At 41.8% G+C, this 26,373-nt stretch overlaps 1 protein-coding gene across 7 annotated transcripts in view; it reads left to right on the top strand.

Moving 5' to 3' along the window:
• atp8a1 (ATPase phospholipid transporting 8A1) overlaps nucleotides 1–26,373 on the top strand; it is a 68,871-nt gene that overhangs the window by 1,874 nt on the left and 40,624 nt on the right. The window contains exons 2-15 of one of the 7 annotated variants that reach the window (XM_057042554.1): nucleotides 8,130–8,244; nucleotides 10,816–10,915; nucleotides 11,992–12,090; nucleotides 15,608–15,653; nucleotides 15,812–15,852; nucleotides 17,144–17,217; nucleotides 18,314–18,383; nucleotides 18,483–18,610; nucleotides 18,913–19,024; nucleotides 19,140–19,305; nucleotides 21,901–22,028; nucleotides 23,050–23,127; nucleotides 23,225–23,313; nucleotides 24,839–24,883. In XM_057042554.1, the coding sequence (XP_056898534.1) occupies nucleotides 8,130–8,244; nucleotides 10,816–10,915; nucleotides 11,992–12,090; nucleotides 15,608–15,653; nucleotides 15,812–15,852; nucleotides 17,144–17,217; nucleotides 18,314–18,383; nucleotides 18,483–18,610; nucleotides 18,913–19,024; nucleotides 19,140–19,305; nucleotides 21,901–22,028; nucleotides 23,050–23,127; nucleotides 23,225–23,313; nucleotides 24,839–24,883 (1,291 nt within the window). Of the gene's footprint in view, nucleotides 1–8,129; nucleotides 8,245–10,815; nucleotides 10,916–11,991; nucleotides 12,091–15,607; nucleotides 15,654–15,811; nucleotides 15,853–16,381; nucleotides 16,456–17,143; nucleotides 17,218–18,313; nucleotides 18,384–18,482; nucleotides 18,611–18,909; nucleotides 19,025–19,139; nucleotides 19,306–21,900; nucleotides 22,029–23,049; nucleotides 23,128–23,224; nucleotides 23,314–24,838; nucleotides 24,884–26,373 lie in introns of those variants that run through there. The other 6 variants (XM_057042551.1, XM_057042555.1, XM_057042553.1 and 3 more) reach the window with 6 other exon arrangements.

The raw sequence follows: 26,373 nt of genomic DNA, 5'->3' as shown, positions 1-26,373 counted from the left end.
CTTTTAAGCTGGCTAACTATATGTTCTCCAGCTATCTCCTGTATGTCTGTTCTGCAGCATTTCCTTTGGCTGCTTTCACCAGAGCTGGAGCACTTTCCCCACCCTTTATTTTTTTTAATCACCACACTGCATCAAGCAGGCCTGCATCTAGAAAGGGCAGCCCTTTGCCAGGCTTACTACCTAATCCGTCAGCGGCCTGTCTGTCAGCGTTCCGTGCTGCACACTCCCCAGTCTTGCCCACTACGTGCCACTCCACTTCTTGTCACTCTTCTCTGTTGAGCTGGGGAAACATCCGACATCACTCTGTCAGTGCTGGTGTCTCCAGAATAACCTTATCTAGGGCACTAGATGACGTCAGGAGCTGTCAGCATGCTTAATGTGGGATTCCATGATGACAGACAGGCACCTTTTTAGACATTGATCTCCTCTAGAACGTGTTATGATAGACGGTAGATTTGGTAGTACACTTTAAAACCCGCTTCTGCTAACTAAATAGGAAAGCTGATTGATGTAATCCAAACTAGTTAAGCACAGATGGAAAGAAACATCTGTTGACCTTCGTGTTAATGTGTATATATAGAACAAATCCCTTCCCAATGTTGACACCAGAGGTGGAGATTGGCAGGTAAGTCAGTAAAGAAGTTGTGCTGCATTATATGTAAGCTTATTTACATGGTATAATGTTCTCTTTAGCATCCTATTGATCAATATGTAAAATAAATATCTCTCCCTTATCGGCATTGTGCCTGTTTGGAAAAATTAGCCGGTCTAATTCATGATTTGGTCTTATTAATTTTGAAACTCCAATAGCACGCCTCTTCCTTTGCCCAGTCAAACGTATTCATAATTGTGTCGTGTCACTTTGTGACCCTGTCTCCTGTCACAGGTCAGCAGTTGCACCTCAGAATGAACCGTGTTTAAGGTGCGAGGAGGACGGATGGGTCCTTCTGATATCCATTCGTCTGGTACAACCCAGAAGTTCCATTGCTTTAATATCAAGTCTGGGCCTTTGTTCATCTAAATTATGAACGTCTCCTGGCCTTACATCTGCCTCCATAGCTGACCTGCAGCGACTTTGTGTTTCTGGTGTCCTCCGTGAAAGTGGTTTTGGAAAATTGTCATGCCGAAGAGGGGATATTAAGGCGCTCCTTCACAAAGGCCGATATAATGACAGGCACTCAATTCTGATGTTCTCTCATGTGTGACCTCATGAGATCCGTAGCTGTACCCCAGACAAATTGAAAAGCTGAGGTGATTGAGGAAACTTTGGGGAGTTTCTTATCAATTCCAATTTTTTCTGGTCCAAAGTCAGCATTAATGATGTTATGGCTGGATGTTTTTGGCTGTCACATGCACAAACTCAAGGTATCAAATGTGGTTTCAACTTTTAGTAGTTAGAGATAATCATCATATTAAGAAATTTGATGAATCATTTACTCTTTCTCAACATACAGCAGAGGTGGCAGTGTGGCTTTAAGACGCCTATTTTAACTGCTTGGTCAACAGGTTAGCTGGAGAGTCTTTCAGTGAAGCTAATATGCATCTTCAGATTTTTTTTCTATAGAGGCAAATAAAAAGCCCAACACTTTTATCTTGTTGCTAACAGCAGCATTATACAATGAGAAAGAAATACCTAAATGATGGTCATAATCTTAATTTCTTGGTGAGTTGGTATCTTTTTTTGGACCCGGCTGTGCTGTTAAATGCGATGCAGATACTAGCATGCGCGAGCAGCATGAAAATACCGCACACCTGCTCGTGCCAGGTGACGACAAGGTCAAAAGGAAAAGTGTCAGCAGGTACTCAACATGGAAGCAACGCTATCGGTGGCTGGGAGGATTAAACCCGCGCCGCCCTTGACCCTGGAGATGTTGGGCATTTTATGTCCCGTCTCATCTCCATGTGCACAGCGGTGCTTTCACTTCCACAGATTTTCTTCTGAAAACAGGCATTCAGGATCTCAGCAGCATTACCGTGTTTGCAGGGCACCTCTGTTGGATCACTGTCTTATGTAAATGCCTTCTGTTTGTGGGTTGGTACAGCTTGGTGATCTGGGACTAATCTAGACATGCAGACAGATAAAAGCTCTCCTGATAAACAACCCGGGAGGTTCAATGCAGATGCAGGCTATAAGCGCACGCAAAGGTGTTTTATGGTCAATAGGGTTGCAGTGTCACACGCTGTATTACCTATTCAGTTATTCTGTAATATTTGACATGCATTGCCTGAGTGCTCTGCGTAAACAGTTTTTTATCATGCTACGAATGCTCTTGGGCTGATTGAACCTGCTAACAGATGCGTCAAAGCTGCTGAAGACTACATAAATAATGCTTGCATTGTCATAATCTGTTGGGTTGATGTTTTACGTGCACAGTGTGGACACGTGGCTTGCTTTAGTTTAAAGAAAGCTGCCTGTTTTGGATGTCACATGAGGTGAGCGAGCATCACTGACACACGACTTGGATTAGTTGTCGCTATTCGGCCATTTGGATATTGCAGCTATTTTTGGCATTGAGTACAGTTTTCCTGATCGGGGTATCGCTCCCATTCACATTTGTCACACAGATTTTCCTTTGTTTTCCTTTGTTGTTCTGCTAGATTAGCTCTAGTTGTCTTGCTTGATGAATAACCTCGATGAATAATTGATCAGCACCTCATTTGCTTTAAAGATGATTAACATATAGGGATGTCATTTAACTTTTCCCCCAGCCATGAAAAGAATCCTGCTTTGTTTTTGCTGAACGATGACGTGGTTTTCAGGAAAAAGTCATTTCCGTGTCAACATCCCTCCCCTCTACCATTCATAAGGTTGCGCTCAGTGGAGAGGCTTCTGTAGATCTTACGCTGAGATAAGCTTGGCTGCTGTGATGTCACAACATGCCCCAGCTGCCCATGTTGTTCCAGGATTGTCTGTCCCACTGAAGCCGGCCTGAGCCCAGGGAGCCAGACGGAGCCAAATGGGGTTATGGATTAATTTTGCCCTGTAGTGAATGGTGGATGGTGCATTGATCTGATAAGTGTCTCACTGTGTGGATGTTGCCCTTGCTTAAGTTGAGGTGGTATCTATATTACGTTCTCACCTTCACACCCAAATCCGTGGACATGTCGGTACTGATGAGGGGTCTTCAACCTCTGCGTTTGATTTGATGAATAGACTCTCTGTCTACTGAAATATTCATCTGGCGTAAATCACTCATGTGCTGCCCTTTATTGCTGGTGGCGAGCCGAGGTTATAAATGCCACATCAGGCTCACTGTAAAGGGACACTGAGAAATCGTGAAACCCAGTGGGTTTGGGACAAATGGAATCCTAATCAATACCCTTAAAAGCCCCAGGCGGAGCTGAGCTGTGTGCTGAGCTCCACATTTCACCTCACCTTTCTGTCTTTTCTGATACTTACGTTATAAACTGTGTTAAAATCCTCTAATGGGCACAAGTGATGTGTCACTTCTCTTGACACCTCGTATGTGTGTGTGTGTGTGTGTGTGTGTGTGCCAGAACAGTGTTAATAGCCTGAAGACGTGTTCCACCACCCACTCTGCCATCGTTTAATGGCTTGTGATGGAGCCTTGTGTCCAGGTCACGTGTCTCTGCATCAGTTTATTGATCAAACTATAACTCTGTCAGGTTAATTAACGACCTGTTCTGAATCCCAACTGATTGGATGTTTTACAAGTGATGCATCCAAATGTTTATTGGGTTTAAGTATCTAATACTGAATAGCAATGAGATGTTTAGTGATACACATGGTGATAGTTTAGGGATACTATCATCCACATTATCTCTTACATCCAGTCAACGACATACAAGCATTTTTCTGTCATTGTGGGATGAATAATTTGTGAGTCAATCCTGGTTCTGACATGGAGCCAAATTTGTCATCACTCAGTCTTAATGCTGCCAATATTCAGCTTGATAACTTTTATGATATGCTGTAAAAGCTTTTATTTTGAAGCGGATCTGAAATACCTAGAAAAAAATACTGTGGCAAAAAATATCCCCATAACAACAGTTGATCCTCTTATTTCCAAAACGAGGATTAGCGCTACTGTTACTGACTATCTGGAGACAATAAGATAGACACAATTTTGGAGAGAATTCCCAAAATGAAATGGGTCAGCTGTGTGTAGTTTAGCCCTTTATTTCGCTCTTTAATGCTCGACCCCTGGCGTCATGGTGCGTGGGTCATATTTTTAGGCATGGCGTGGTGATTGTTCCCCTCATTGCTGCTGTCAGAGTTTTTAATCTTGCTTGTGTTGACAGTCATGGCAGCAATAATTTCCCACCCCCACCACTTCTGCCTGACCTGAGCTAATGCATAACCCGACAAGACAGCATAAATCTGCAGACGGTGCCATGGTCTTCAACATGCTGGGCCCATTTTTCCCCATGCGGACCGTCTTTTAGAAAATATGCGCCCCCCCTGTAACCGCTGTCCGTCTGTTGGCTGACACGGGCAATAACCCTGATATCTGGCCTGCATCCCAACTCATTACGACACTTGATGGCATCGATCCTTCCTCTGGAGGCTCCCCTCCAGACACGTGCGCTGCATGTCGCGTCTCCCGCTGAGCTCTATTAGTGACTTTATATTCTCCCGGTTTTCCTAGATGCATCTCCTTTATTTTCCACCAGCTGCTCCTGTTGGGAAAATGCGATTCCAGTAAACATCAGCAGAGTGGTTGTTATGACATTAAGACATTAATTAAAAATGACATGAACCGGTGAACGTCCACATGACTTACCCTTCTTACCCCCTTTATTAACGACTGCTAGTTGAGCCGTAACGTGCCTGTATTTATTGTAATTAGTCCTTGGAAAATGCACACTGTCCACCAGAGAATACTGAGAGCATTTACCACCGAGACAACACTTTATCCACACAGTGTGATTAAAAACAAGGAAATGAGACTGATATGGGTGGATGTTTTTAGTGTAAAGAGAGTGGAGTTGGAGCCTCTTCCACTTCAGAGATTTGGACTGCAGCAGGTTGGTCAGCCAAGTTGACCATTATCTCAGACCAGCTCTACTTTTGCACATCTAATCCACTTACAGCGTTCAGCATGTTGTTGTTAATTGGATCTGGTGTGTGAGAATAGTATTAAAACAGTGATGGGGAAGCTCCTCACCAGCTGTTGATGATGTAAAGACACTTATACTGTTTTGCTAAGGACTAGCTACAGTTTAAACAGCACTAAAGTGCACAAAAAGCAAATAAAGGCATCATATTGTTTGTATAGTATTTATTTTCTCCAGTTCTTTTGTCCTCTCTGTAGTTTATGGAAAAATGTGCTCTGGTTGCACCATGTGCACATCTTCAATCTTCAGCTGAGTTGGAAGTGAAGATGCAGTGAAGACGTTCTTGGATTCTCTGCAGAATTAAATATTCTTCCATTAATACAGAAAGATGACATGAATTTGACATGTCAGCATCCGGCTTCTCAATCGTTCCTCTTATACAAGTGTTTGCTGTGAGCAAACCAAAGGTTGAACCTTTCACAGTTGTGTTTGTATTGGATACATCTGCATTTAAAGCCACTGGGAAATATTCTTCCCAATACAGTGGAAGAATACTTTTAATATGTGACTAACTTGGCCTGATGAATGTAGTCATTGCTGTACAGATGCAGTGCGACAATACAATTTGTCTTATTTTATAGATCATCTGTTATTTCCCCCAAACTTCCCATACACCCCTTTGTGTCTCCCCTCATAAATAGAATATAAGGAGTGTATTGAACAGGAGCAGCGCGGCGTCAACTGGTGCATTGCAGCACCTGCTCGAGGGCCGGCATCCAGGCCTCTGCTGCGGTAGCTCATTCACAACAATGAGACCCAACAACTGCCACATCCTGTAGCCTGCTATTGCACAGGGGCTGTGGGCTGCAGCTGCTGTGCCAGCCCCACTTTCATTTGTCACTGCGGACACTTATTCTTTGATCAGTCATGCCTTTGAAAGAGTTCCTGTCTTGTTTAAATTTATTTATTGCCTGTTTCTTGACATATGGAAGCGTACTCATGTTAATATTGTATACTTGTTGACCTGTCGGGCCCCTCCAAAGAATGCTGGTCTGCTATGATTTTACAGTAGCCCAGAGCAGACAGATACTCATGAAATGTTTATGCATTTGTAAATATTGTTAATGCTATACTTTAGCTTTTTACTCACACTTGACAACGGCCCCTAGCGTATTCTGAACCTGTCGCACTGTAATTCATCAGGAGCATTGACTTAACTTGCAAAGTAGTGTTTGGCCTTACTGACTGTGATCAGTTAATTACGCAACGTTACACCATCCCAACTGCCTCTTGAGCCTCTTGATTGAAGGCTTATACGTAATGACACGCAAGGGTCTTTCCAAGAATCACATCAGCTTCTTAATTCAAGTTAAAAGAATCATTGATTGATTAGTGCACACCAAGTGTATTTATCGCTTTACCATAATGGTGAATAATAAAATAACACTCGCATTTTGTGGGGACATTTGTCATTCTTTCCTGTAGTGAAGTGAGGTTCTCCTAACCATGTGATCTTTGGCTAAAAATAACTGTCACCTTTGAGTAATCCTTTGTGCTAAACCTGGGAGATCATTACAGGAGGTTGTAATTTAAGATCCAGACTTTGTGAAACGTAAGTGAGAACGTGCTAACAGTAAGGTGAGAAGAAGAGGTGAAAAAGCAGAGAAAGTAGACCGTGAATAGAGTGTCACTTTTCTTTTTCCCCTTTAAAATGGCTTCAGACAAATGATTTAAATACAGGAAGGAGGGCGCAGGTTGTAACCGGTGCATATCAAGTGAAAGGGCTCTGGTTATGGTATCATGTTGCCGGGTTTTTGTTGTCGTTGAGGTTTTAAGAGGACTGCTTCCCCGTGTTGGTCCCCTTCCTCTGGCCTGAGTCGGGGACTCTTTCTTTTTTTAACCTAGTGTGTTCATTTGTTGTTGCGCAGGCTATGCTACACTCTTACCTCATGATTACGCTACTACTGCATGCTAAAAAGAGCTCTCCAACTACCCGCTTGGTCACATGCGCGCAACTTGAGTCTGGAAATACCGTTGACCTGTGAGTTTTACAGTGGTGCTCTCCCAATAGTGCTTAGGGCATGGGGCTGTATCTGTGAGGATAGGGTAATGTGAGCCTCTGAAACCTTTTAAATTAAGGAGAAATTTAAAGGTCAGCTGCTTGAGTGGCAAATTTGACAAAATTGCTGACATAATATTGATCCTGTCAATATTCTATCCTTACAATTTTAAGCTTTTTAAAGTTATTTTAAGGACTGTGGATAGTACAGTTTTTGTACTTATAACTAGTCTTATTGCCTCAAGGTTGGTGATGCCACAGGTTATTTCAACTGATGAGCTTTGCTTTTATATTGGTGTGCAATGCATTTGTAGCACATATTTATCTCTTTCTTAGCGAAAGGCCCTGCTGTATTCTTTATTTTCCATTTTACAGTTGCTTCAGATACACTGCAGCATCCTCAGATGTCAGTTTTTTCCTCGACGCAGCATCTTTTTCGTAGGATGCAGAGAACCAGACCTTAGTTTTAAAAAGCAACAAACATCAGACAAAAGTATGTATGTAACATTCCAAAAGACGTGTGTATGGATTTGCTAAAAGAATTTAAAAAAAAAAAAAGAAAAAAGTCCGGTACCCACATGGAACACTAGGTTGCTCAAACCCACTTGGTTGAACTCGGTGGGAGCAGAGCAGAGCCTTGTTTGCAGAGATGTTTTCTATCTACAATCAACTTCTTTCATGTAAAATGTGCTTTCCCCACAGCTAGAGCAGAGCGGAGCACCAATAGCTTGCGTGAAATCTTCTTTTATTCAAAATGTTATAAAATATTTGGGTCAAGCTCAGACATTGCTTTACTTCAACATTATGTAATCCAGCCTTCACACCTGGAAATGAACCTATTACTTGTCTATATCTCTTATAGAAAAACTGTAGACTTTTTTAATCACACAAATTGTACCTGTACACATTGTCACTGTGGAGGTGGTGTTATGTAACATCCACCATTAGATCTCTTAATAACTACAAACATCCACCCTAGCTTAGAGGTGTCTCACTCTCTGTTTCCAATGGGATTTGGTTCAAAAGTGTTTCCTTCTCACGTGTGATGCAGGTTATGCAAAGACAGAAGACACATCCGAAAAGACCTCGCTAGCTGACCAGGAAGATTCCCGACTAATACACCTCAACCAGCCTCAATTTACCAAGTTTTGCAACAATCGAGTCAGGTAAGGAGGTGTCGTCATCTGAAATAAATATAAAAATGTGTGCTATATACCCAGGTTGCAAGAGCTCATTCAGAAAATGAATTTAACCAGAGCATGATTGAATATTTTGGTGCTGGGATGGCAACAACGTACATGTATACACGCATCTGATCATGAAACCCATCTGTCACAGGTAGGTGAGGCTGTTTGTGGTAACTTGGGGCATAACTTAACACTTTAACCTGGCTTTTAACCTCATATTAACCTTTTGAGAAAAACAAAACAGTCACACTAAAGTATGCCTGGACTGTGAAGCCACGACTGAAAGGTCAGATTTACTGACAACGGTAGTTCTGGTGTCATTGATAGCAAACTTTTCTAAACTTGTCCTTACAGTTTTAAAGTATTGTGTCCACCCTTGGACTGTTAACTCACTGTTAAGCCCAGTCTAACCCATTGAACGCGTCCTCACATTCTGGAATCTTCCACACTGTTCCGTTTTAGCCGTTCTGCTCACGAGACTGCAGTATGTGTTGCAGTAAAGGTCAGTCTTGGTGGGTCAGGCCATCCTCTGTCAAGGAATATCAATGTTTGCATTCCTGCTGCATGAGCAACTTGAGATAAGCACGTGCTTGCTTGCAGAGGCAGCAGAACTATGTCCAAGAGGAACTTACTAAATCCCTCTGTTGGTTTTACGTCGGTTCCTGCAAAATAACAAACTTGCATCTAAGAAACATCTATATCATATAGTCTAACGTGCCAAGTGTATTAATTAAGTCAGACATTAGCAGAGCTACTTGTGTGTAAGTGCCTTTTGAAACCATATTTATTTGATACTTTCACTAGGATCCCACTGAAACATCGTCTTTCTTTTTCTGCTTCATCATGTAAACCCATCGCACTTGAATTACATTCATGCTTGGACTTTTATAGGAGAAAATGTTCCCAAATATTAGCCATGCGTTGTAGTTTCCCTAAATATTTACGCTTCAAAAGCACTGGTCAAGTTCCCAATTACACCATAAAACCCCCTTGTTCTTAGCATGATTTATGACGAATGTCGAGGATTGTTAGCTCAGCTGAGCTGTATGCAGGAAGGTCCTTGGAAAAGTAATTAATCACAGAGATGACAAAGTCTCCTGAGGCAAACAGGAGTTGGCCTGACAGACAGGAACACAAACCTTGATGGACTACTTTTACTATGGCAGGTCATGTGATCGGATTATTATTATTTTTTTTAAAAAGGAACTTTGTATTTTCACCACGTAGACTTTACCGAATTTGAGTTTTAATGATGTGGACACAAGCAAACTGCATATCAGCACTGGTGTCACTGCTGTCTTCAAATTGTTTGTAATGTTACATCAAATACTAGAACCATTATTCTGTTTCCTGGTCCGACCAGTCAGTCAAGTTTTTATAGGTTCTGTTTTTTTGTTTGCATGCAAGGTAATATGATCTTTCCGGCGTTATCAAACCATCTGTCCAACCATAGAATGTGTATATTGTACATCTTAGAGACCAACAGATGAGTAATACTGCTGTAGCTTGAGTAATATTGCTGTACTCTTTTGGATATATTTAAAAAAAACACATCCATTATTATCAGTGTATGTATATGTAGCTAAAATCAACGTCTATATGATGTCTGCAAGCTTCCAATTCTGTCTCTACTCTTTTTTGTGTGTGTTTGTAATATTGATCCATAGATATTGTCTTTCTTTCCTCCTTGACAGTCCTCCTTTATGGTAGTTTAAAGACTGGAGCATTTTAAACAGTGTGATAAAGGGTTTGGGTTTTTTTTCCTTGCCATTTTGCTGATGAGGCTCTTCGTTAGGCTCCTCCTTGAGCCTGGTATTCACTTGTACTGCAGTCAGAACAATGCCTTACTCTTCTTCACCCAGCTTGTCCAGCCGCCTCCTTCACCATGCTCAGCTTCCCTTTGCACCACCAGGACAATAGTAACTAAAACAAGCGAAAAATGCTCAAAAAAAGGCTTTCAAATAAGAGTCCATCAGAACAAAAACAAGCAATGACATTACCAGTGTCACCGTCCTTATCACCCCCTTCTCGGAATGAGTAAAAGATTGTGCACGTGATGGTTTTTGTGTGTTTCAGTAAGCAAAGTGCTGCAGCTCTGCAGAATATATGTTCTTGCAGGATAGGTGCTGGTGCCGTAGCTGTAAATCAAACTGTCAGAGTTCCCACTTTCAAGATTTTGCAGGATTTTCCATTTGTAAAACAGCATCACCGTCAACTTGGCCCCCCCGCTGCAGCACAAGCAGCTCAGCTCAGGTCTCTCATGGGCTTTTACATCCTCTGCCAGCTCAGTTATTCTTTGTTATTATTCCTAATCACCATTGACTCTCTCTGTTGTTTATTCATTTTACCCATAAGTGCAGATGTGACTCATGACTCAAGACTGCCTGGAATCCATTCAGGCAACAGGCTTATGTCTAATTTACTTGAAAGCTGTCTGTTATTGTGTATTAACTCATATTAAATTCATTTCCATTGAAATTGATATGAAAATCTAACCCTTTTTCCTTCTCTTCTCTCTCTGCCTTTGGTTGCTGCCTGTTGTGGTCGCAGCACAGCCAAATATAACGTCCTCACCTTCCTCCCACGCTTCCTCTACTCACAGTTCAGGAGGGCAGCCAATGCGTTCTTTCTCTTTATTGCACTGCTGCAGGTAAGTAATTGGCAGAAAAAGGTCACTACTATTCTGACCTGGTTTTGGGTTTGGTTTTCTTCTTTTAGAATGTAGTTGTTGTGTCTAGTCCAAAGTTTACACATGCTATATCATCCTCCATTAATAAACGCAGCACGTTATCTCTGTCTTGTTTAGAGACGAGGCTCAGTGTATCATACTGCATATTACCCTCCTTTACCATAGGAAGAAATGTGTCTTAAACTGCCACAGCTAGTGACACCTCATTGTTGAATCAGGCTCACTGAAGCGCCGGAATCCAATTCTTTTTAAAACCTTAACTTCATGAATAGTACAGCATGATTAAAGGTCCAGATCTATATTTTTAGGTTCTGCCAAGTCTTTGAAAGAAAAGACATTAAATAATGAGAGAATAGGCGGCTAGATGACTACAACGCTGCCCTCTTTACCTGAATGTGTGCTGGCTGACTAGTCTTTGTTATCGAGCGCTTTGAGGATGGGAAAAGCCTCTATCCAGTAACCTTGAAGTAGGTACTTTAGAAAGCAGCCAGTGTGAATCTTCATTACCTGCCCGTCGATTGTGTGACCTTGAATCTATGCAGATGACGGCGCTGATTTTTCTTTTCTTCAAGTAGTCAGAGTGAGTGTCCTCTGTGGCTGTGCTGGACTTTACAGTCATCTTAAGAGGCTGTTAATTTTAAAAGATTTAAAATACCCAAAATAATTGAATTTGAGAAAGAAAGAGCATTATGAATGATTTGCTTGTCTGGTGGGATCAAAGTCCCTCAACATCCTAAAATTATTCTTAAAATGAAGAATAGTTGCTCTATTGTGTAAATCTCAACAGTGATTTTGGCTTGTGTGTAGTAGGTTTCATGATAAAAACCTTTTTCATACATCGGCAACAATAAAGATAACAATGTCTTCTCATCTAAGCAGACATGTGAACACCACTGGTTATATTAACATTGCCACATCAATATGTTGTACAGTTATTCAATAATGTAATTATCGAGACAGGTCATGTGACGGAAACTGATCACTCACTGTCGCTCTTCACCCAGCACCCAACAGACTTTGTTTTTTGTGTGACCTAGCAAATCCCGGATGTGTCTCCCACTGGGCGCTGGACCACACTGGTTCCACTGCTCTTCATCCTGGTGGTTGCTGCTGTCAAGGAATTCATCGAGGATCTGGTATGAGAAACACTTCCATCGCTTTTGATTCTTTTACATTGTGCAAAGGTCCCCCCCCCATTCTGGTCAACTGCTGAGCATTTTTCTCAGAATATTGCTCTGTCCTTTAATCATTCGTTTAACCAAATATTCATTCACACGTGCAGTCAAATACAGCAGAACAAACATCAATGTGATCACCTTATTAAAATGATCCTATAATAAGTCATTTGAGTTGTTTTACTTTTGCTGATGCATCTTCACATGAAGACAGTGTCGCCCTGATGAGACCATTTGTTTTGGCTTTTGCTTCTCTCTGTTTGTCCTCTGAGGGCTGAGCTGTTCCCTGCAGAGCACAGAGGAGGCATTGATGTTAATGTGAGAACAGCAGGCCACTCTCAGACATATAGACACATCATCCAGCACACCGTAGACACGCACGCAGCCGTTTGCGAGGTCACAGCTGCGCCCTCTGCACCACAGTACTCATTCAGTCAATTAACCTAGATACTGTATGCTCTCGCATGAAAGAGGTTTGATCTAACCAAACAAAACAACTGTCTGCCCTCCAGCAGGAGAACTGTTGAGCAGATGCTTTGTAAAGGTTATGCAAGTTATATGGTATGAAAGCTTGACTCCAGTTTTATTGTTTCACTGTGTGGGTTCTTGTTTGCTCTTCAAGTCAAAGGTTCCATTATATTTCCAAATAGTTCACCAGAGTCCATCAGATCCAAACAATAGAATGTTAGATTTTAGTATCGTGCTGTGACCCTGCAATGAGATCCTCCTTGCAGGTCCCACTGGGCAGATACTCTGAGCCTCTCGCTCATGCCAAACGGACCACCTCAGCATTCCCCCCCCCCCCCTCAGCCTGTTGTGAATAACATGGGAACAGAGTGGTGATAACTTGATGACTTCATCCTTATTGCTGAAGGTCACCTGCACACACGTCTGTTCCCTGCACTGCCCTGTCCCTCACAAGTCGACCTAACGGGTCAACATCGACCCTGAACTTCATGAATCATGCACGACGGGCAAGCGCCGCCCAGCACGTATTGTGCCATGTTGCAGGCTCTTTGCTGCGGCAGAATCGGGCTCCTTGTTTTGAGTAGATTGACTTTCCTGCAATTTAATACTGAATCGCCAACAGTACAGTCTTTCTCCACCATGCTGTGCAGATTATTCTCTGAGCTTTGATACGCTTTCTTGCAATTGTGTAAAAAAGCCATGAGAAAATAATAATATTATCTTAGAATTTGACCTTTCCTTCACTGCAACATTAGTAGGTTAATCAAGACCTGCAACATCGTGGAGGATTTACACCTTTATCTTTTTTCCCCTCCATTTCGGTTTGAAGTCTACAGAGACCTGATCCTTCAGTATTTATGCGTAACCTCTGCAACATGCTTGTCCTCCACTGTTCTGTGGTTGCAGACATCATCTAAATAAAGCTGTTATTAATGACCATCTGTACAGAGGAGCGACAGAGGAGGACACATGGAAAATTAAAGGTTTGGTAAAAAAAAGTTCCTCGCCCACTTCAAGTCCTTGGATGATGCAGTCTTCACAACCAGGAAGAAGATTCAGATGAATTAAATTATCTGACAGTTGTTGTGCAGAGGATGATGAATGAGATTAGCAAAGATCTTTCAGAGGAAAGTTTTTGCAAACATACTCTAGATTGCACAGATTCATATTTTAGAGGGCATGCAGAAGGGATATTAAAATAGATTCATTGTATATGAAGAAGACAGGGGAGGGGGAAACAAAGTAAAAATTATCAAAAAAAAGGAGTGACCTTTAATGTGCGGGTGTATCCTATGTGCAGGATATAACAAAGCATTAAGAATTGTGTTTATTTTTTGTGGGGATGTGTAATACACAATTGAATGCCAATATCTAGTCAAAATGACTGTAGCTGTTTAACTGCATAAGAGATTCAGTCTTATTTCAGTACCTTATTTCAGTACCTGTCTGTTTGCACCTGCTCAAAAACTCTCACACTCATAGTTGGTCTTATTAGAACTGGGAAGTTGAAAATAAAAGCACTCAAGTCATAAGCTAAATTTGTAGATTGAAAGTGCTACTTTATTTTTCATGATTTCTGTCTTTTGCATCCGGGACAAATTGCATCCCTCATTTCTCATAACAAAACAAACAAGAAAAACACATCAGACCGCATCAAAGTGGCTGCAGTGCGTCCGTGTCCCTGCACTAACAGTACATTCCTATTTACTTCAAACAGGGGAAAATCACAGGCACTTTTTGAAAATGAAAAACCTAGTGCACTTACAGTTAACCTGCAGAGCCGTTCCAAATCTTTGTCCCACCACCACAGACCTGCTCCCTGAACGATGGTCTGATAATCAGGCTCTTCTCGCTCTCTGCACAGTTATGTTCTTCGTTGTTAATAGAAAATCTGACAGAAAGTTTATCTGCTGGTTTAGACTCTTGCTGCCAGAGAGGGATCTGCTGTAGACGGACGCTCCACTGTTGCATGAGTCATCACGTGCAGTCTAGACGTTTCTACTTGCATGAGGTTGCAGATTATTGGAGAAGTCTGGAAACGGGGTGAATGTCTCTCCTGTAGCTGCCGTGTCCAGAGGCAGTCCACTTCATCGTCGGTTGCACGACACTATCTATGAGCAACCGCAGCTTCTGTTTTATTCCTGAAAAGTTTAGCACATTGAGCCAAATTCCTTTGAATTTAACTTTAAATTGAATTAGACTAAATTAAAATGCCCCAATCTAAGCTCATTGAAATTGAATAAGTGTGCATTGTAATGACCCGCTGGATTGTCAAGCAGTGGTTATAAGAAAGACTCTGCAACACAGTGTGATGCCAGTTGACAACCTGTCCCTTAGAATCATCCGTGTAATTCACAGCCGACTAATCAGACCAGACAATTAGACCATGTTGAGAAGCAATACTGTTAATTTCTGTTGTGATGTATCAGATACAGGGCATATCGGGCCCCTTTAGTAAATGTATATAGATTAGTTTCAGCCTTTAATAGGCTGCAGTAGCAGCCTGCTGTAGATGACTGCTTTAATTCCCCCCTAATTTAGTTTCATCAAGGAGACCTGTGAAGGATCCACAGCTGGACCGAGGCGTTTGATCTTAGCTCGAGCTTTTCATCAGCAGATGGAGTCGGGGTTTGTGCTAATGCACTTACAGATGTTCCATTTTCTTCTTTATTTTAAGCACTGAGAAACCTTCCTGCCTATATTAGATCAGTCAGGTGTAATGTAAAGCTGATGTTTACAAAGATGGCAGTTGAACAACACGCCTGCCAGTTTATTACGTGAATGTCAAATTTGGCACCGAACTGAGTTTCTAGCAGATTTTTCCCAGTTACCAGGGTCATCCCAGCCTGCCGTCCTTTCAGCTGCTGTAAAAGGACATTTTAATTAGATTTCTGGTTTTATAAGACCTCAGGAAGACTTAAGCGATGCCCAAAGCTGACCTAATAAATGTATGTTGGACTAAACACAGCAGTATTATTTCATAATGAAATTATTTTCTTTTTTCATGCAGAAACGTCACAAGGCAGACAGCGTTGTCAACAAGAAAGAATGTCAAGGTGTTGAAATCTCTCGTTTTTTAGTAATTCTAAAGGTTTTTATCAGAGAACACACTATCCAGCCCCCAGCCAGCATTGAAAAATGAATTTCAAAAGCTGTTTTGATGAATTTCTTCTCATTGACTTCCTCTTCTGCTCTCTCTCATCACTCACCACAGTATTGAGGAACGGTGCCTGGGAGATTGTGCACTGGGAGAAGGTACGTACTACCTATGTACCACCTTAGGCTTCCAGTTCTACCGGTGAAGGCACCTTATTCTACCTTTCTGTCCAAATCATTTGTCTCTGCTGTTGTGTTTCAGGGAAACCTGACACATATTCAGTGCACACGTACTGGCTCTGACCTCTGTAGTATCCGCTCACTAATTAATCCAGTGTTTCCATGTGAACGCTCATTAGAAGGCAATGCTGGAGGACAAAGAGTAGCTTCCATTCTTCCTTTATAATGAAACAATTTGTGGTTGCAACCAACCTCAAAGAGGAGGATGTTGAGGAATAAAACTCCAGGTAGTGCAAAGATTAATGTTTCCCCCTTTAGGGAAACATTCAGAATGATGTAAGTTCATTTATAAACGTGTTATACTGTTTTAATTTAGTCCTTGAGAACAGTGTTTCTTTACTATTTACTATTTCACTGCTTATTGTTTTTCTTAGCAGATGTGCAACTCGCCCTCCTTCAAGCTCCTTTTTGTCGGCCGTGCACAGCAGTAATCGCTTTATTTTCACAGGTTGAGGTTGGCGATGTAATTAGAGTAAATGGCAGTGATTTTGTTCCTGCGGATGCTGTCATTTTATCATCCAGGTACAGGAGTCCAACCTGCTGCCCGGCTGTGGGAACTTCTCCCTAGCTCCTTTCTTTTTGCTCTCTTGTCATTCTCAACCCTCCCTAAAGAAGTGATGGTTGTGCAGTGTTGTATCAAAAGTCTGAAAATACAAGTAGATCAAGACACTAATAATAATAATAATATAGATATTTGGTGCTGTTTGGTTACTGTAACAACCATCATTTCTGTAGGTGGGTTGGTAGTGATTTGATTTTTAGATTAGAATTAATGAGCCATGTCAACATAAACCCGCCTACCTTCTTCACCTGTTCAAAAAGCTGTTTGGACATGTTATGGTTGCTATCAGAGATGATATTTATCATTCAAAGAGTATATACATATATATATAAAATATATCTATACTATATAGATTTTTATCGACTGGCGTAGAAACGGTTTTGTGAACAGGAGAACAGATGACCAATCATTCCCTCTGATCATACAGGACTGATCATTGTGCTCTTCTCATCACCCTTAAACTGAAACAATTGTCTCTCTCCCCTTATGTCTTCACCGTTTGTCTGTGTTTATCTTTGTTTTTTCGTCCTCTCCATCCCCCCTCCCCTTCTTTTTTCATTCCTCACCTCTCCTCTGCCGCCCCCGCCTTGCGACCTACTGCCGCGCGCTCTCTCTCCCCCCCTGCCGGTGTGTGGTTGGTAAAATCAGGTGGCTGTTGGGGAAGTAGTCAGAGCTGCAAATGGGGATCACCTCCCGGCTGACCTCGTCATTCTGTCGTCCAGGTTAGGAAACCAGCAACATTACCAACAGAACAGCGGTGGGAGAGATGGTGTTAGAATAATTGTACTCCCACACTGGAGGGAAGAAGAAGTGTGTGATTATTTTGACATCAGCCACAGTCGATGAACATCCTTTTCCTTTCAATTCTCCTCTTAAAATATACCAGCCAGTTATTATATTATGCTGCATATGAACATTTTAATGTTTAGCTGAAAACCAATAATTTACACTGCAACTCAGAAGCTGCTGATTCTTTTCTTTACATTTTTGGGAGGTGTGAATATATTTTCCATATTGTTGCCTTTGCATGGCTCGTCTCCCTGGATGTTACCGTTTCATTTAATGTAGCAGTTTGCATGCATCAGCATTCCAAGATGTAAAACTGCAACTTGGAATCTTGGTTTTACTGGCTTTCCACAACACACTGCTGACATTTGAAGTGCAGATTTGAAGCCGTTTCAAGAACTGGAAGTTAACTTTCTGGCCCTCACGGCAGACTTCTGCTCATTTGCAATGAAAGGGAGCTTTCATTTGATGGCTAATAGCAGCACATTCCAGATCTCTCTCTTCAGTGCCCAAAACTCTCTTTGATTTTCTCCACTTCCTCGTGTGTTTGGACCACACTTTGGTATGAATAAATCATCCATTAGAGTATCTAACCGCACTCCCTGCTCATCTTAAGCACCAGCATGCACTAACTCTCTGTCCCTGTGCCCAGAGTCTGTCAGAAGTCACTTTGTCTGCTGTATGTTGTGCTCAGCATGCCTAGTTGTGGTGCTTGTATTCTGGTGTTTTCTCTTTCTACTCTCTGTCCTTTATTTTAGCTTTAGACAGTCCAACTGTGGGGTAGCAGCAACTAAGGATTTATTTGGGCTTTAATGGATAATTTAAATAAAGTAATTATTGTGTTATAGTTAACACTTATAAAATATTTTGACCATAAAAAAAATTATAATGAAACATTTGAACTCAGAGTTAAGGTATCAGTATAATATCAAAATAACATGAGATTAATCTAAATCATAAATGGGAAAAGTTAGACCCTTTTATACGACAGCGTAGCAGTTCCACTGTCTAAATGCTCTCCCTCCATGGCAGTGAACCACAGGGTATGTGCTACATCGAGACTTCTAACCTGGACGGAGAGACAAACCTTAAAATCCGACAGGTGACTACATGTTTTCCACTCTTTCATGTGAATCAAGCAAGATATCAGCAAGACAAAGCCTAATAAGACTTGGACTTGATGCTGAATATAAATATACAGGGTCTCCAAGTGACCGCAGACATAAAGGACATCGACAGCCTGATGCGACTGTCTGGGCGGATGGAGTGTGAGAGTCCAAACCGCCATCTGTACGAGTTCGTCGGGAACATCCGTCTGGACAGTCACAGGTGAGTGCAAGGAGAAATTCAATTAATTATTGGGATTTTAAGCTTTCTCCAGACTAAATAGAGCAACCTGTTTTTGTTCTATTCAATCAAGGGCTGTCTGGAGCCTTTGTCATTGTAAGAGAATACAATTTAGGGTTGTTTTATGACTTGATGGCAGTTATAGTCACGAGATTTGGGAGGATGAAGCTGCAACCTCATAGGAATACTTCATGGTCTGAAGGACATGTTCAGGGAGTATAAGGTCTTGTTGGAAACCCTATGGGTTTGGTTATTAAAATCAGTTGTTTCATTTCTCCCAGCAGCACAGTACCACTTGGTCCAGACCAGATCTTGCTGAGAGGAGCCCAGCTCAGGAACACTCAGTGGGTGCACGGGGTGGTGGTCTACACTGGGCATGACACAAAACTCATGCAGGTACTGCATGTTGGATAGGGTTATGGTCTTTTGAATAAATGGTTTCTTTTAAGGTGTTGCACACAGAGCCACGTCTTAACTTTCATGGCTTAAGCTTGCGTTGTCTCTTACCCAGAATTCTACTCGGCCTCCCCTGAAGCTGTCCAACGTTGAGCGAATCACCAACTTTCAGATCCTCGTGCTGTTTGGCTGCTTGCTAGCCATCTCGCTAGTCTGCTCCATTGGCCAGACCATCTGGAAGTACCAGCATGGCGACGATGCCTGGTACATGGACCTCAACTGTAAGAGCCCAGACAGCCCTTGCTGAACCTCTTATTCCACATATTTTCTCTCACTTGTTCATATCAGCTTATTTCTTTTGTCATTTTAAGTTCCTAAAAGCTGGTATGTGTCGTTGTTGTTTTGTGTCGCCTCAGTTAAACAACGTTTGTCGTTACAAGTGAAATATGTGGCAATGCGGGAACAGCTGAGTTCCCTGTTAACTGAGAGAAGTCATGCCTAAATGTGCTGTGAATGAGTTTGAGTGAAACAGAAATGGTTGAATATCACTGCGCTGCTGTACTTTTTTTGTTCCTTTCTAATGTTCTGTTTGATTTTGTTGTTTTTCTTTGTTGTCATTTTTTTTAACAGCTCCAGGTAACAACCATTTAAAAGCCTTGGCCATCCGTGAATGACCCTCCCTTACACTAACCCCTTACTGAAGCTCTGCCTTTGCTAAGCAAATGAAGTCCCCTATCCTCGCCCCTATTTGGTTTGCCCTACTTTGTACGGGCCCATGCCATGGACAAGCACATACCAGGGATCCAACAATAGGTTTTTCCCCTCCAGCTCTTCGTCTTTATTTTCAGTGCCTGATGCAAACGGTGTCTTACATTTCCTCCATTTTTTTGGTGCCAGGTTAAACACTTTGCAATTTCTGAGCTTCACATCTATTTTCCTTATAAGAAATAAATTGCAGCATTTAATTTGACTGGCAGGCAGATGATTCTCTACTCTGCCTGGGAGGCATATAGTGTATGTGTTTATTGCTCAGGCACAACATGTGGTGCAACCCAGGGGGCAAGAGCTGACATTTTCTAAATGCCTCTGCCGCCTCCTTTTTTATGCTGATTTCTCAAAGAGACAGGGAAGAGAAGAAGGGGGGCGGGAGGACCAGTTTAGTCTTTACATATAGCACTGTTTGAGTAAATGGCTTTATATCAGACTCCCATCACCAACCACATAATTATTTTAGCTCCTCTGTTGGTGTAGCAGTTGTTTTGTTGTGATGGAGCTCTGACTCTGGACTGCAAAGTGATTAATGTGACACTCCAACCATTATTCTATTCACAGATAGCCCTGTAGGACAGGTTTTACCCTGGTCAATCCATGCCTGCTTTATGACTTACACTGCTCCTTTCTCCGAGATGCAGCACCTGATTCTGTTAGACACACAAGGGTGTTAACACCCCCGTATAAAAGGCTGCATAACACGCTGATGAGGGGAGTGTAAGCCATAACGCTGGCATCCATTTTGAGACTGGCTGTACTTCATTAAGGAGTTGTTGAGACTCTTTCCAGTGCATATTTTTCAAACGGTGACAAAAGAGGGAGGTGGAGATTACAGGATGCAGGCGGGCGCAGAGTCTGCGTTAGGAGGGGTTCAGGTGCTTTCACAGAAGGATATTTTGGAAAATTGAGCAAATATTTGGTCTTCAAAGTGCTGCCCCAAATTGAAGATGCTAAACACCAGTGAAAAAAATTCACGAGCAGTATTAATAAATGTTTTAAGTTCCTTCTTCACCACTGAATCAGACTTTTTGCTGACTATCATAATTAGTTAATAGCTGATGTCACTTCTACTTTCAGTATGATGCAGATGAGGTGTTTCGATGTCTGTGCTAAGTGATGGAAAATTGAAATTCCCTTGAAACTTGCAATTTACACATCATGAAACATGGTTAGCGTCTTCCATGATATTCACTTTGCTGTTAATGTGCAGCAACAAATATCGAAGAAGATGGAAATGATGTACTGCTGGTAGCATTTGCACACCTTGATTTGCTGAAGGTTGTTTTTTATATTTATATGAATATGTCATAATGTATCAGCACTATGAGAAATATAATGAAAAGATATAATGTAATGACCACTAAGATCCACCTCCTCTTTTTCCACTTCTTTAGTGGAGAATGTGCCATGGATAGAGTTCTCCCTCCTGTCTTGTCTTGAGAGCATCTGATAACATTTGCCTTCCTCCCCACTTCTGAAAAACAACTCCCTCCCAAGTGTTTTGTGGCATCAGTAGCTGTAGCTCCCATTTTGTAACTTTTGTTGTGCCATCCAGTCGTTTCATTTTTTTGCAATCATTTCTTCTTGGAGAAGGGCTTTCCCTCTCAACCTTTTTGCTAAGAGCAAGGCTTGGGTTAAGGAAGGTAACTTTTGCACCTCCTGCAAGCTGAGTAAAGGTAAATCTCATCCTGTTTTCATCTTGGGGGGCTAACACATTTCCTATTGTCTGGGGCTTTTGGGGGTTAGCATCATTTTGCTTATTGCTTTGTGGAATCCATTGCCTGGATCATGCTGGATGCCAAGGCTGCTGCTGTGACTCTAATGTTACTAGAGACACCTCAGTCCCCATTTGCTACTTTGACTTTTTGGGAAAGTAAATTGGGAAGCTACATGATTTCAGTTTGAAGAGGATGAGGTTGGGTAGAAGAAATAGTTAATTCCAGATAATGGGCGACATTAACCCACACCAGCCCCTGCATTGGGGTAATGTCGGTCATCGACTGGGAATATCTTTTAGCCTTTAACCTGGGTTGAGTAACATGAACCAGCACTCATGAGTCTCCTCCTGTATTGCTTCCCTTTGTCTGAAATTCCTCTCCTGACAGACGGAGGAGCCGCTAACTTTGGCCTCAACTTCCTCACCTTCATAATTCTGTTCAACAATCTGATCCCCATCAGTCTCTTGGTCACCCTGGAGGTTATCAAATTCATCCAAGCCTTTTTCATCAACTGGGTGAGCACAAGCTGGACTGTTTATGTTTTTTTTACATTTCTTATAGCTGCAGTGTTAAACACAAAAATGTTTAACTGTGTCCATGTGGGTTTTCTCTCTGCACCTACAGTCCAAAAATATGCTTGTTAGATTGACAGGAGACCAGAGTTACCATTGGATATAAGCATGAATGGTCTGTGTGTCCTGTGATGGACTGGTGACACGTCCAGTGTTTCTTACTGTCCAGCCCCTGTCCCAGTCCCTGGGACAGCGTCCAGACTCTAACTTGATTAGGATTAAATGGTGGTTAGCAGAGAATGAATGGGTGATGCTTTGCATAACAATGGTGTTACATAAAGTGCTGCAGACTGAAGAAGCCACTATTGATTTCCAACCTGATTTTACAGTTTTCAGTCTTCTTTTACTTTCATCTCAGCAAACTCATTTTCAAATGCCGTTGGCAGCTGTCCTAAAATCTTAAACTCCAGCATCTGTCGTTTGCTTAATGCCTTCCAGTAGATGAAGTGGGTCTGCACTCTTATGTGTGAAATATTTAGTAAAGAGCTGGCTGATTCCATCAGGAACTTCTGAGTACACAGGGCTAAATGCTGTCCTTTTAGAGGTTTTTGCATCCCCGGTTGATAGTTCTGAATTTACAAACGGACTCTAAGCTTAAACCTTTTCTGGTATCATGCATGTCTGTGTGCATAAATTTGTAAAGGTCATTGTAAATGTTCAAGACATAAAAAACTGGCTTGCATAAAACATGGGTGTAGGTAGACTCTTACATCAGGGAAACTAGGTCAACCTCACTAAATATCGCAGCTGAAGAAGCATTCCTGTCCTTTGCCTGTAGTTACACTCAGCCCAATTTTCATTAAATTTTAAATAATCCAGCAAGATTTTTATGAATATCATTGAGGTCTTGGAACTCTCATTATTCAGCTCCACATGGTTCAAAAGTTTGCTTACCAGTATTTAAACCTAACTCATAATGAAAACTTGCGTTAACAGTCCAACTTTTACTTGTTATTCATTTTAGGACACAGATATGCTGTACGAGCCCACAAACACACCTGCAATGGCCAGGACCTCCAATCTTAATGAAGAACTAGGCCAGGTAAATGAACAAAATAATGCTTCGTCTACCTCATCCTCAGAATAAATTATAAAACTATAAAAACTAACAAGTATTTTTTTTCCAACTGCCTTTACAGGTGAAATACATTTTCTCCGACAAGACTGGAACGCTGACCTGTAATGTGATGCAGTTTAAGAAGTGCACCGTTGCTGGTGTGGCATATGGGTACGATCCTTATTCTCTCGTCTTCTACACCGCCTCCCTCACATCTTCCACCGTTGCCCCCCAACAGCATCATCACGGTTAAGTGGTGAAAGTGCATCGCAGTACATCTGGCGTTTCTCTTTCCTCCCTCGCTGTCTTATTAGCAGCTGCATCATTGCTCCTCTTAACATAAACTATAAATAAAAATGCCAACAGAGGTTTGGAAGCAGAGACACGCTCTCTTCACTGATTTTTACCACATAATCAGTCCAACACTGTGATTCCTGAGTTACTAAACTGGAAGTTTCAAGTTTGGCTGCACCCTCATCATCCCCAGTACATCATTTAAGTTTAAAAGGCTAAGGATACCCCCTCAGACAGCTAACAATTATAGCTGAGTTTCTTTTAAAGAAAGAATAAAGTGTCCTTTCATATGTTCTTATTTTTGGTTCCCAGTACAACCTGTTTATAGTCGTAGAAGTGTCCTTTACCTTTACCAAGATATACTGTAGGTTGATATAGGAACCTTCTGTCTGGTTTCAGTATGAATATACCAATGACCTCTTTGGGTCTCACAGGTCGGAGCTGAACACACAAATCAAATGAATCTTTCAAAATTTGATCAATGACACCAACCCAAGATTCCTCTCACAGCCACAGTGCATTTAGAATGTTCCTTGATATGAAGAAATCTATTAAAAAGTCTATGTTTTCCATTTAGTACAGGCAAGAAGGGAGTTGATGCTACTTCAACATCAAATTTTAGACATACAGTGTAGTCATGTGATACAGTACAAGCAAAGGGTGAATCTATTCAGATTGCTCTTCAGGAAGTTGTATTTTTAGAATATTAAAAACATCTTATCAAAATGAAAGCAAATATCTCCTATTTTAATATGGAATATTGGGTGTGCACGTGCATGTGCAGTGTGAAATGACTCGGCGCTGTCGCATCGAACGATTTCCCCTGACACAGCGTCCTGCAAGTATTCACCGCAGATGAAATGTCGCTGTAATTAATAAAGGCAGGCCCCAGGGTGTAGATATTAATTACTTCCACTGGGTTGAAGCGGAATTCTCATGGAGACATGCTATTTTCATTGGATCATCCTACAGGTTATTACTATTTTGCAGCAACACTGGTGCATGCTATTTTCATTTCAGTGCAGCAGCATGTGCTCGCCGATTGCACGTAAACTCATAGATTGTTCTTATTGTGGCTTAATTAGAAGCCAAGCAACATGATGAAAAGGATGTGAATCAAAATGATTTAGTTTGATGCCAATTTTCAGCGCAGATACGGTTCTGACCAGCTTAGCATAGCAGTGTCATGTTCAAAATAGAAGGTTTGTTAGTGGTCTGTAAAGGTTTCATCCTTTGTGATATCGTCAGCCTGAGCAGCTGCTCTTTACATTTAATGGACAGTTACTGCAACCTCTCAGCTACTGTCCTTCTAAAAACATTCACAATCTGCACAGAAAAACTAACACTTCCCAAAACTCAGTAACAACTGGGTGCTGCATTAAGCTGATTTCTTTCCCAACAGTCACGTCCCTGAGGCTGAAGAGGGTAGTTTTGGAGAGGACGACTGGTAAGACGACTGGCGTGAAATAGCTTTTTCTTTTTCCTGCACTCGTGGCTTCTGTTACGTATTGGTGCTGTCTTGCCTTGTGGAAACTGTGACATATTACCTGAGTGTAGATGTTCTTTTTATCGTGATTTGTTCAGTCCACTCGGGACGTGTTGTGACTGTGGCTCTAGATGGACCGTGTGTGTGTATGTTGATGTAAAGAAAAGGCACAAAGGGAATGCTGCTGTGTTTGTATCGTATGAGGATGATAACTGAATACGCTTCATTCTGATGGAAATCATCAATAAGGTTGCTGGATTCCACATTTGCCCATCACAAATCAACTCTGGAGGCCTTGGCTATACATTATGAGTCTTGTTCTGTCTCACATGTACACACACTCGCTCATACAGCCTCCACTGCAGATGGGTCTGAGAGCAGTCTGCAGCACCAGCATGGGTGTGCCTCTTTTGCATGAGTCCATTTGATCAGATGAAAATCATGCAAATGTGCTGCTACCTCTTGCTTTAAGGGAGTCTGAAAGTGTATTTTGTGTCCTCGTGAGTTGTGAAGTCGATGTTCTGTTTTGAAAAATGTCCCGATCACTCGATCTTTCAGTTCTTTTGGTCAAGGTTAAATGATTTCCAGGGTCGGACTCTTTAAAGGTTTACTGCTTTCTTGATAGTGGTCAGTTATAAACGCATTACGGCCCCCTCCCACGGGTCTGGAGCAGGACACAATGGTACGTCACAGATTTGCCAGGCTCTGGGTATTGACTGTGAACAGCTAGCACCCTTGTTCCCATAGTGACAGGGCCTCTGTGTGCGCTGGCAGATAATCAATAAGTGAACGTCGCCACCGACCACCCCGTCCCTCAGACATTTCATCAAGAGGGACAATATAACTGCACAGCAGAGGAAATGGATCCTGCCAGCAACTCTGTTATTATTCTCTCTGATTCTGCTGAACGCTTCATGTCAATAAAAATTGACGACAAATGTGATGGAAGAAAATGAGGAGCTGAGCATTCCATTATGGACAATATTAATTTAGAATTATCTGCTTTTTCCCCTCTGTATGTGCATTATATACATCAATTACTTTAGAGATACACTCAGTTTACAGGTCGAGAGATAAGTGTGAGACATTTATTTAATTATTGCACAAAACCCACCTGCCATTTCATTGAATTTGGCTCTTTTAAACTCTAAATCGAAACTTTTCAGTGCCTTTGAGACATCCTGTGGCTCTGGCAGCATCAGACAGAATTATGGGTGCTAGTGGCAGTCTCTAGTAACATTTCTATCAAGGCTGGGCAGCACAGACGAGGCTGCTCTCCTCTTGATCTATAGTGCTCTATCACAAATTGGGGAATCGATTCCCATTCGGACAGCCAGCGAGGGACTGCACCTGCATTCAGAATCACTGCCCCGATCTGCTGCAGCTGGTGGCAAAGGAATAAAAATATCTTTCCTCTATGAGGCTTTCTAATTTTTTTTCTTCTTACAGCT

The sequence above is a fragment of the Takifugu flavidus genome, chromosome 9 (assembly GCF_003711565.1).
Source record: "Takifugu flavidus isolate HTHZ2018 chromosome 9, ASM371156v2, whole genome shotgun sequence".
In the NCBI taxonomy this organism is placed as follows: Eukaryota; Metazoa; Chordata; class Actinopteri; order Tetraodontiformes; family Tetraodontidae; genus Takifugu; species Takifugu flavidus.
This window is presented reverse-complemented; position numbering and strand designations above follow the sequence as displayed.